Source organism: Muntiacus reevesi, chromosome 2 (genome assembly GCF_963930625.1).
Source record: "Muntiacus reevesi chromosome 2, mMunRee1.1, whole genome shotgun sequence".
Lineage (NCBI taxonomy): Eukaryota > Metazoa > Chordata > Mammalia > Artiodactyla > Cervidae > Muntiacus > Muntiacus reevesi.
Genome location: NC_089250.1, coordinates 97,350,020 through 97,362,134, shown reverse-complemented (window position 1 = coordinate 97,362,134; position 12,115 = coordinate 97,350,020). Strand labels below are relative to the sequence as shown.

The 12,115-nt window shown below is 36.3% G+C and overlaps 1 protein-coding gene across 7 annotated transcripts in view; it reads right to left on the bottom strand.

Moving 5' to 3' along the window:
• The window catches only part of CABCOCO1 (ciliary associated calcium binding coiled-coil 1), a 165,022-nt gene that overhangs the window by 92,873 nt on the left and 60,034 nt on the right, over nt 1-12,115 (bottom strand). Inside the window, exon 6 of one of the 7 annotated variants that reach the window (XM_065922400.1) lies at nt 8,627-9,124. The exons of 5 other annotated variants lie outside the window; for them this stretch is intronic. In XM_065922400.1, the coding sequence (XP_065778472.1) occupies nt 8,936-9,124 (189 nt within the window). In that variant the 3' untranslated portion in view covers nt 8,627-8,935. Of the gene's footprint in view, nt 1-8,626; nt 9,125-10,839; nt 11,475-12,115 lie in introns of those variants that run through there. One more of the 7 variants, XM_065922403.1, reaches the window with a different exon arrangement.

Sequence of the window (12,115 nt, the reverse complement as noted above, 5' to 3'; positions counted from 1 at the left end):
TTTTATCACTCTGTGATGTCCTCTTCATGCCTGTGTTGGGGAAGCTAGTGAAGTAGTCTTGTTCAGGCTTCAGAGGTGGCACTAAGTCTCTCTCCCGATTGGACAATGACCTTAAAACTGGCTGCATGCCAAACTGCTTTTCCATCTTGAGTTTACTTTTGTGTATGGTGTCAAAGAAGGTTCTAATTTCATTTTTTTTACACATAGCTGTCCAGTTTTTCCAGCATCATCTACTGAAGATTGTCTTTCCTCTATTGTATAGTCTTGCCTCCTTTGTCATAGACTAACTGACAGAGGCATTCGGTTTTATTTCTGGGCTTTCTATTCTGTTCCATTGACCTGTATTTCTTTGTGTGTGTGTGTTAATACTATTTTGATAAATGTAGCTTTGTAGTACAGTCTGAAGTAAAAGAGCCTGATTCCTCCAGCTCCATTTTTCTTTCTCGGGATTGCTTTTTGGCTATTTGGGGTCTTTTGTGTTTCCATAGAAATTGTAAAAATTTTTGCGCTAATTTTGAGAAAAATGCCATTGAATCTGTAAGACTGCCTTGGATAGTAGTCATTTTGACAACTGATTCTTCCAAGTCAAGAACATGGTATATTTTTCCATCTCTTTGTATTATCTGTTTCTTTCATCAGCATCTTATAATATTCAGAGTACAAGTCTTTTGTATCCATAGATAGGTTTATTCCTAGGAATTTTATTCTTTCTGATGCTATGGTTAAATAGGACTGTTTCTCTGATTTCTCTTTCTGATCTTTCATTCTTACTGTATAGGAATGCAGGGATAGATAATTGTCAGTGTACAGAAATGCAACAGATTTCTATGTGTTAATTTTGTGTCCTACAACTTTACTGAATTCATTTGGAGTAGTTTTCCAGTAACATCTTTAGGGTTTTCTATGTATAGTATCATGTCATCAGCAAATAGTGACAGTTTTATTTCTTATTTTCCAATCTGAATTCCTTCTGTTTCTTTTTCTTCTCTGATTGCTGTGGCCAGGGCTTCCAAAACTATGTTGAATAAAAGTGGTGAAAGTGGACATCCTTGTCTTGTTTCTGCTCTTAAAGGAAGTGCTTTCAGCTTTCCACTGTTGAGTACAGTATCAGCTGTAGGTCTGTCATGTGTGTATGTGTGTGTTATTTGCTCAGTCGTGTCCAACTCTTTGTGACCCCGTGAACTGTACCCCACCAGGCTCCCCTGTCCATAGAATTCTCCAGGCAAGAATACTGGAGTGGGTTGCTATTCCCATTTTTAGGGGATTTTCCCAAGCCAGGGATCTAACCTGGGCTTCCTGCATTGCAGGTGAATTCTTTACCATCTGAGTCACCAGCTAAGCCCACAGGTTTGTCATATATGGCCTTTATTATGTTGAGGTGTGCTCCCTATATGCCCAGTTTCTAGAGAGTTTTTATCATAAACTGGTGTTGAATTTTGTCAAAAGCTTTTTCTGGATTTACTGAGACAATCATATTGTTTTTAAGACAATCTTTTTTTTCATGCATTTAAACCATTAAATTTAAATTAAATTTGGCATTAAATTTGATATAACTGGATTAATACATACCATATTTGATTCTGCTTTTTATTTGTTGCCCTTGTATTTTGTTCTTAATTTTGTCTTTCACTCTTCCCTTACCTTTCCGTTTTTAATTGAAAATTCTATATAATTACATTTTGTTTCCATTTCTTAGCATATTACTTTTTTAGTGATGTTCTCTAGTTTTCAATATCCACTTACAGCCAATCCAAGTCCAATTTTAAATATTAATAATAGTATACTGCTTCATGGGTAGTGTAAGGGCCTTATAAAAACAAAATAAACCTATTCCTTCTCTGTTGTCCCTTATATCCATCATGAAATTCATGTCATTTATAGATAAACATATATATATATATATAATCAAATGCATTATTATTATTTAAACAAATTTTACTCTTAGATAAATTAAGAAAAAAGAAAATAAAAAGTTCTTATTTTACCTTCATTTATTCCCTCTTTGATGCACTTCTTTACTTTATGCAGATCTAAGATTATGACCTATATTATTTCACTTCTTTAAATAACTTTCTTCTAACATTTCTTGCAAGCCAGGTCTACTGGTAACAAATTCCCTCAGGACTATTTGTTTGAGAAAGCCTTCCTTTTTCACTTCTTAAGGATAATTTCACAATGTATAGAATTCTAGGTTGGTAGCTTTTTTTCTTTCAAAGCTAAACACTTCACTCATTTCTTACTTGTATGGTTTCAGAGAAATTGAAAGCAATTCTTATACTGGTTCCTACAGGTTGAGTTGTTTCCCCCGTCCCCCACTCCTTTCAGAATTTTTCTTTATCTTTGATTTTACATAGTTTAAAAATTACACGCCTAGGGATAATTTTTTGGCATTTATCATCTTTGGGGTTCTCTGACCTCCAAGGATGTAGGGAAATTAATCTGGGGAATATTTCATTCATTATTGAATGAATATTTCAAATATTTCTTCTGTTCCTTTCTCTCCTTCCACTCCTGCTTTTCCCACTATATGTAGGTTATACCTTTTGTAGTTGTCCTGTAGACCTTGGATATAGTCTGTTCCATTTTTTTTTTCCTCTTTCAGTGTTTGTTTTCTTTGGTTTTTGGTTTGAGGATTCTTTTGATAATATCTTCTAGCTCAGAGATTCTTTCCTCAGTTGTTTCCAGATTACCAATAAGCTCATCAAAAGTATTCCTCTTTTCTTTTATAGTATTTTAGTATGAAGTATATAATCAACCAAATATTGAAGAAGGATAACAATAAGAAGGAACTGGCAAAGTAGATATCAAGAAATTATTTAATGGTATGGTAATTAAAGCATGGGGATATTCTGACAGGAATTCACAAATAAACCAATGGGATTACTGTTCAAAATGAGTCAAACTGAGAATTAAGAATAGTAATTAATATGGATCAAACAAAACAAAAACAGAACAAAATAAAGTCTATTTCAGTTTCCTATTCTTGCTACAACAAATTACCACAAACAGTGGCTTAAATTAACACAAATTTATTTTACAGTTCTGGAAGTCAGAAGTCCTCAACTTAATGTGTTGAAGAGGTTTCATTCAGTTCAGAGACTCTACAGGAGAATCTGTTTCCTTGCCTTATTCAGCTCCTAGCTGCTGCTGCTAAGTCACATCAGTCATGTCCGACTCTGTGCGACCCCATAGACGGCAGCCCACCAGGCTCTCCTGTCCCTGGGATTCTCCAGGCAAGAAAACTGGAGTGGGTTGCCATTTCCTTCTCCAATACATGGACGTGAAAAGTGAAAGTGAAGTCTCTCAGTCGTGTCCAACCCTTCGCGACCCCACAGACTGTAGCCTACCAGGCTCCTCTGTCCATGGGATTTTCCAGGCAAGAGTTCGGGAGTGGGTTGCCATTGCCTTCTCTGTCAGTTCCTAGAGGGCACATGAATTCTTTGGCTCCTTGCCTCTTCCTCCATCTTCGAAGCCAACAACGTAGCATATTCAAATATCTCCCCTTGTCACCTGACTCTCTCTTTCCTCTCTTTTCCTCTTAGGAGGAACATGATTACATTGAGCCAACTTGGATAATCCTCCCATCTCAAAGCCTTCAGCTTAATCATATCTGCAAAACCTCTTTCACATGTAAGATTACATATCGACAGGTTCCAGGAATTGGTATGTAGGTATCTTGAAATGATGGGAGGGAAATTAATTATTCAGTCTACCATCATCACTTTTGAAGTATACTAAAAATCCAACTTATTATTTTCAAAACTATTAGAGAAAGGGAGAGAATAAGAAACCTATTCTGTCTTTTCCATATGAACTGTATCTCATTTTAATCAAATAATTGAAGAATGAAAGTTTCTGTTTCTAGAAATATTGAGCTCATAAATTGAGAAAGAATGACAAAATATTAAAAGAGAAAAAGAAAATGGAAAGAAAACCAGACACTGTTTGTGTCTTAACAAGATTGTACAAAACCACCTTCAAATCATTCTTGCTAAACATCTGAAGTGAAATTTAGTTAGCCTTCCAACACTAACTGTGTTCTGGAAATAAGGAAAGAGATACCACAAAAATGCAGTCAAATTTAGGTAAAATTTAGTCAAATGTCAGTAAATTCTATAGAAGATCTAAAGTCTTCAACAAATAAAGTGCTCAATTTTCTTTGTATTATTCTTGCACATTTTGTTAGGTTCATTCCTACATATTTTATTGTTTTCATTATTACCAATGTGATCCTTTTCTTCAAGGCTATTACGAAAATACAGCAAAATAGTCTTTTCTTAATGATGGTTTCTTACCATACCATCTGCAAAAAATGACAGCTTTGTATCTTGTTTTTCAACACCTTCCTTTTTCTTCTAACTTGACTTCTTTTTTGTTTTATCAAATTGTTGAGGAACTAAAAATCCAATGTTGGGTAAAAATAATCAGCCTTGCCTTGTTCCTTGTTCCTTGGGTATTTTAATGGTTTCATTAAGACATTTTAGAGAGATTTCAGTTTTTGGTATATTCTATGAGTTGAGTGTAAACCTACATTATGGACTAACTAGAGTCTTTTTAAAATGAGAAATGGATATTTATCAAATGTTTTACTGTATCTATTGAGATCATCGTTTTTTTCTTCCTCTAATCTGATAATGTACCGAATTACATTAATAGATATCCCAGTGTTAAACCATCCTTCCATATCTGGAATAAACACTATCTGAACATCTAATCCTTTGCCATATTTCACTTCATAATATTTAAGATTAATGCATCTATAATATTTTCTACAATTTTCTACAATATTACCTACAATTTTGTGTTATTCTTTTCTATTTCTGATTATAATTCGTTACTGATTCACAGGATAAATTTAAAGCTTTCTCAAGATTATACTAACTTCAGAGAATGAGTTGAAAGCATTCCATCTCCTTCTATGCTCTATAATAACTTATATAAAAGGGAATTTTTTACTCTTAGAAGTTTTGTACATGTCCATCCCAAACTCCCTAATTATCCGGACACCCAACAAGGACCTACAATATAGCACCTTCTCAATGTTATGTGGCAGCCTAGATGGGAAGGGAGTTTGGGTAGAATGGATATATGCATGTGTATATATATATATATATGCCTGAATCCCTTTGCTATTCCCCTGAAACTATCACAACATTATTTGCTAATTGGCTATATCACAAGACAAAATAAAAGTTAAAAAAATTTTTTGGTAGAACTAGCCTATAAAACCTACATCTGATGGCATTTTTATGTGTTGAGTGTTCAATATTTTATAGGTTTAACATTCTATTCAGATTTTCTACACTCTCAAATAAATTTGTATTTCTCAAGTAAAATTTACTGTTCCCTGAATATTGCTTTTTCTGGATTTTCAAGCCTATCAACAGAAAATTGATAGTTTATAAACACTTTCAAATCTCATTGTAAATAAACAAGATCATTATCGGTTCATTTGTCAAGAAAACAATAAGCTTTCAAACTTTTGTGAGACTATTAATCAGAGTTTAGATCTTCTACGATTTGCTCTATCAACTCTGTTCCTTAGCAATCATTTGATCTGTTCAGAGTTTCATGCATCTCTTATAATTTTATTTTCCTCAAATACTTGTTGATTTTGTGCTGCCAGTTGACCTTCACATTAGATGATCCTTGTTCATTTGTCTGTGGATGTCTGGTTTGCCAACCTTGCCTTTAGACATTGTAGGGGAGGCATAAAGAATGATGGTAGGTAGGTGAGGCAGTAACTTACATTCAGGGTGTACTCACTGTCACTTCTGAACATCAATGGCCAACTTCAGAACTGCCCTCCTCTTTAGTGTCAACACCCATAATAGTTTCTTTAGCATTGAAATGAATGCCACAGAATCCCGTGTCCTGTACAAGCAGTAGAAAGTAAATGGGCTAAATGGTGTAGCTGCTCTACTTGCTTTCATCAGGTCAGTTCAGTTCAGTCACTCAGTCATGTCCGACTCTTCATGAGCCCATGGACTGCAATACACCAGGCTTCCCTGTCCATCACCAACTCCCGGAGCTTACTCAAACTCATGTCCATTGAGTCGGTGATGTAATCCAACCATCTCATCCTATGTTGTCCCCTTCTCCTCGTGCCGTCAATCTTTCCCAGCATCAGGGTCTTTTCCAATGAGTCAGTTCTTTGCACCAGGTGGACAAAGTACTGGAGTTTCAGCTTCAGAATCAGTCCTTCCAATGAATATTCAGGACTCCTTTCCTTTAGGATGGACTGGTTTGATCTCCTTGCAGTCCAAGGGACTCTCAAGAGTCTTCTCCAACACCACAGTTCAAAAGCATCAATTCTTCGATGCTCAGCTTTCTTTATAGTCCAACTCTTAAACATGCATACACGACTACTGGAAAAACCATAGCTTTGACTAGACGGACCTTTGCTGGCAAAATAATGTCTCTCCTTTTTAATATGCTCGCTATGTTAGTCATAACTTTTCTTCCAAGGAGCAAGTGTCATTTAATTTCCTGGCTGCAGTCACGATCTGCAGTGATTTTGGAGCCACCCAAAATAGAGTCTCTCACTGTTTCCACTCTTTCCCCATCTATTTGCCATGAAGTGATGGGACCAGAGGCCATGATCTTAGTTTTCTGAATGTTGAGCTTTAAGCCAACTTTTTCACTCTCCTCTTTCACTTTTATCAAGAGGCTCTTTAGTTCTTTGCTTTCTGCCATAGGGTGGTGTCATCTGCATATGTGAGGTTTTTGATATTTCTTTTGGCAATCTTGATTCCAGCTTGTGCTTCATCCAGTCCAGCATTTCTCATGCTGTATTCTGCATATAAGCTAAATAAGCAGGGTGACAATATATAGCCTTGATGTACTCCTTCCCTGATTTGAAACCAGTTCCATGTCCAGTTCTAACTGTTGCTTCTTGACCTGCATACAGATTTCTCAGGAGGCAGGTAAGGTGGTCTAGTATTCCCATCTCTTTAAGAATTTTCCAGTTTGTTGTGAGGCTTTGGCATAGTCAATAAAGCAGAAGTAGATATTTTTCTGAACTCTCTTGCTTTTTCAATGATCCAAAGGATGTTGGCCATTTGATCTCTGGTTCCCCTGCCTTTTTTAAATCCAGCTTGAACATCTGGAAGTTCATGGTTCACGTACTGTCGAAGCCTGGCTTGGAGAATTTTGAGCATTACTTTGCTAGCATGTGAGATGACTGCAATTGTGTGGTAGTTTGAGCATTCTTTGGCCTTGCATTTCTTTGGATTGGAATGAAAACTGATCTGAAAGTAATGCTTTCATCATTTTCCCTCTCAAAGTTTCTCTCATTTCTGTATCTACTTAGGATGCCTGAAGAAATGTAGCATTAACTCTGTAGCATCTTTTCAGTACATATGGGGCTACAGTTTCATCTAATCAATAGTCTATCATTTTATTTATTTTTTTCTTTTTTTTTTTCTCTTGTGTAACTGATTTTTTTTTTTCTCTTGTGTAACTGATTTTTTTTTTTTTTTACATTTTTTTTAAAATTTTATTTTATTAGTTGGAGGCCAATTACTTCACAACATTTCAGTGGGTTTTGTCATACATTGACACGAATCAGCCATAGAGTTACACGTATTCTCCATCCCAATCCCCCTCCCACCTCCCTCTCCACCCGACTCCTCTGGGTCCTCCCAGTGCACCAGGCCCGAGCACTTGTCTCATGCATCTCACCTGGGCTAGTGATCTGTTTCACCATAGATAATATACATGCTGTTCTTTTGAAACATCCCACCCTCACCTTCTCCCACAGAGTTCAAAAGTCTGTTCTGTACTTCTGTGTCTCTTTTTCTGTTTTGCATATAGGGTTATCATTAACATCTTTCTAAATTCCATATATATGTGTTAGTATGCTGTAATGTTCTTTATCTTTCTGGCTTACTTCACTCTGTATAATGGGCTCCAGTTTCATCCATCTCATTAGAACTGATTCAAATGAATTCTTTTTAATGGCTGAGTAATATTCCATGGTGTATATGTACCACAGATTCCTTATCCATTCATCTGCTGATGGGCATCTAGGATTAAAGATCTAAATGTAAGACCAGAAACTATTAAACTCCTAGAGGAGAACATAGGCAAAACACTCTCCGACATAAATCTCAGCAGGGTCCTCTATGACCCACCTCCCAGAATATTAGAAATAAAAGCAAAACTAAACAAATAGGACCTAATGAAACTTAAAAGCTTCTGCACTACAAAGGAAACTATAAGTAAGGTGAAAAGACAGCCCTCAGATTGGGAGAAAATAATAGCAAATGAAGAAACAGACAAAGGATTAATCTCAAAAATATACAAGCAACTCCTTAGGCTTAATTCCAGAAAAATAAATGACCCAATCAAAAAATGGGCCAAAGAACTAAACAGACACTTCTCCAAAGAAGACATACAGATGGCTAACAAACACATGAAAAGATGCTCCACATCACTCATTATCAGAGAAATGCAAATCAAAACCACAATGAGGTACCATTACACGCCAGTCAGGATGGCTGCTATCCAAAAGTCTACAAACAATAAATGCTGGAGAGGATGTGGAGAAAAGGGAACCCTCTTACACTGTTGGTGGGAATACAAACTAGTACAGCCACTATGGAAAACAGTGTGGAGATTTCTTAAAAAACTGGAAATAGAACTGCCATATGACCCAGCAATACCACTTCTGGGCATACACACCGAGGAAACCAGATCTGAAAGAAACACGTGCACCCCAGTGTTCATCGCAGCACTGTTTATAATAGTCTATCATTTTAGATGTCATCAAACCTCTTATCTATAACATTCTGAATTTTGAAAATTTTGGTCTTTTATAGGATTTTGGATGCAAGAGGAATTGTACATGTGTGCTTAGTTCCTTCTTTTGATAAAACCACTCTTCCCTTTGGAAAAGTTCTTCCTGCTTCTTTGGGGCTCTGTTCATGTTCTTTCACCCATTCAGTATGGTCAACTTGGGTCTTCTAATAATATCACTCCTCTGGTCGCAGTGACTAACTGAGAGCAGACATATAATGCAAACACAGAAAATAACACTGGGAGGAGGAGTGTCTCTTTCTTTTGCAGGTGCTAAACTGGAGCTGCCTCTTTTCATGTCCACCACCAGCTGGAGGAAGCCAGACTGCAATAGAAAGGAAGGAGGCCCTTCAGAAAAAAGAAATGAAAAAAGTCTAGGGGAGATGAGAGACTGAACCACATGCATGCATATACAGATCCACATGTACATACACACTCAGTAACATGGCTGACTATGAGATCCAGTTGGTTTTAGTCTGGCTTTCACCCCTGCATTTACCTGTTAGTGACTTGGAGTTCAGCTGGTAAAGAATCTGCCTGCAATTCAGGAGACCAGGGTTCAGTCCTTGGGTTGGGAAGATCCCCTGGTGAAGTGAATGTCAACCTACTTCAGTATTCTTGCCTGGAGAATTCCATGGACAGAGAAGCCTGGTATGCTGCAGTCCATGGGGTCCCAAATGTTGGACATTACTGAGTGACTAAGCACACAAGCACATGACCTAATAAGATATCTTCTCCTTTTTTTAATTAATTGAACTATTTTGAGTGGAATTTCTTTCGCCTGCACCAAAAAAATATACTTTCTGGCTAACTCATTCACAGCCTTTAGATTTCCTCTTAGACTTCATTTGTTAATGGAAGCCACCCTATATTGTAATTGCTTAATCATCTCTCTCCTCTCATTCGACAATAAACTCCATGAGGACAAGGATCATTGCTTGTCACTGTGTATCCTTGGAACTTTTGTACAAGGCCTAGAGCATAATAGGAACTGGATCACATCAACATGTGGAATAATGAATAAATGTTGTAACTGTATCATCTCATTTTAGTAGATGCCCAGCAGTAGACACCTGGTTAGAACCATGTCTTTGGGTATCTGCTGTAAGTTTTTGATCATCATCATTGCTACTATCCAGTAGGGTTCTTTGTGTACAAGTATTCACTGTTTCTCCTAGCTTTCAGGTAACAAAAGCAAAGGACATAGCAGTTTCCAGGTTTCTGGGTGGGTCCTCAAGGCCATAGAAAATATACACTCCTTAAGGCAGGAGTCCCAAACCTCTGGGATCTAATGCCTGATGATTTGAGGTGGAGCCCAGAAACAACGTGTACAATAAATGTAATATACTCGAATCATCCTGAAACCATGCCCGTCAACCTGGTCCATGGAAAAACTGTCTTCCACAAAACCAGTCCCTAGTGCCATAAAGGTTGGGGACTGCTGCCTTAAGGAGATTCTGGTTCCCTTATAGTTGTTATGTCTGTGGATCTGTATCTAATCGTATTGCCAAAACAATAGACTTGGAGAGTTCTTGGCTTGGGTGATTAAAAGGAAATTCTCATCCCTATAAATAAAGTGTCACATAATACTTCATCCTCTAAGATGGCTACAACTACAGGTATCTATCTGCTGCCTGTGTTCTCTGCTCCATTCTGTCATTATTCTAGCTCATTCTAGTTGTTTACAACCTTTTTCATCATATATTTATATGCAAACTATTGAATGAACTACAAAACATGCTGCTTATAGAACTATATATATTATATTTCTAGATTATGAAAAATCTCAGGTCAAGAATAATGAATTACCAAAAATGTGCCTCTATGACCTAATATGAAATTTCTTAAAAAAGGTGAGTAGAAATAGCTAGAAACAATTGCTAAAATAAAAAATACAAATTCAATTTTCTTTAAAACCCAAGAAAAGATTTGAGTATGATTTATTTATGTTCTCTATTAATAATTAAAATTAACATTTAGCAATTATTCTTAGAGGTGATTTATGTGTTTTGTTATAATCATCTATCCATAACTAAGAAACAAACTAAATTTCGTCAGTGTAACTTAACTTGAATGCTTGCCTGAGATTTAAATTTGGAACACGTATATGGCTGTTTTATGGCTCTTGGTTGGTTCCAGAGCCCTGAGGTCAGCATGAATAATTACGTTAGCGGACCAGGCCTCTATGAAAGATTGTTAATTTAAAAAAGGTATTTGCATCAAATGTTACCAGAAACTTCCGAAGTGCTATAAAATAATCGTAGTATAACATTTGCTTTGGTTAATCCTTTAAAATCATATGAATGATCTAATTCTTGAAGACCCAACATCCTTTCCTTAAGGAATTTTTTTAAAGCTCTGGTCAATTTGGGGAAAATACAAAAGACAACAGAAAATAAATGTTTCAATCCTTGTCTACTTTCTCCATTTTTTCTTTCCATAAGCATAAATGTCACCTAAATATAACCTTACAACAGAGAAGAAAGAAACGGTTGTGTAATTAACAAAGGGAAAGGAAGTTCTTCATGAAATTTTCTTTCTTCATGATTCTAAATATCTGTGTACGCTGCTGTTGAAGCCACTACCATTTCCCCAAAGTTTTGCTGAGTAGATAAGATAGGGTTGTATGCCAAACAGATGATTATTACAATGTTGTCATTCTATATGATGTAATTCTGAAATGGAAATATTTTCAGTGAAACTATTGTCAAGTGACACCTAATTTAAGACACAGAACGAGGAGACCGCAAAGAAGAAATTTTAAGGAAAGTCAAAAGCAAAAAGGGTTCCTTGTTTTCCCTCAGCTCATTTAAAAGGCCAACAGTAGAACAAGTACCCAAATGGATAGTGAGATACCATGACTCAGGTGTTTAATGAAGTCAGCAATTTATAAACTGCAGAATAACAATACTAGGGAAGACCAAATGACTGGCATATTGCATCTGCATTTTAATATCAGGAAAATTATAAAGATAATGTAAATATCCCCTTATTCACTTTATTTCTGACTGTGACCATTCCCGTCTCCTAGTTTTCTAGTTGAGAATCTAAAGAGCACATTTTATGGCATCTCTAGAGTCGGATCTGACTGAGCAACCGTAAGTACAGCACCGCCTTCATAAGATGTTCTCTTATCATGGATTCATTTCTAGTAATTATGAATATGTGATTATATGTAAGAGTGTTCAAAAATATCTTTAGGTAAACCATTTCTTGTAGAACTGCTATTATATGCACTGTTACTGAATCACTTATGTAGTATTAAGAGGCATTGCTATGTGCCCTGCATTATACTATATGTTGCATAGTAAAACAG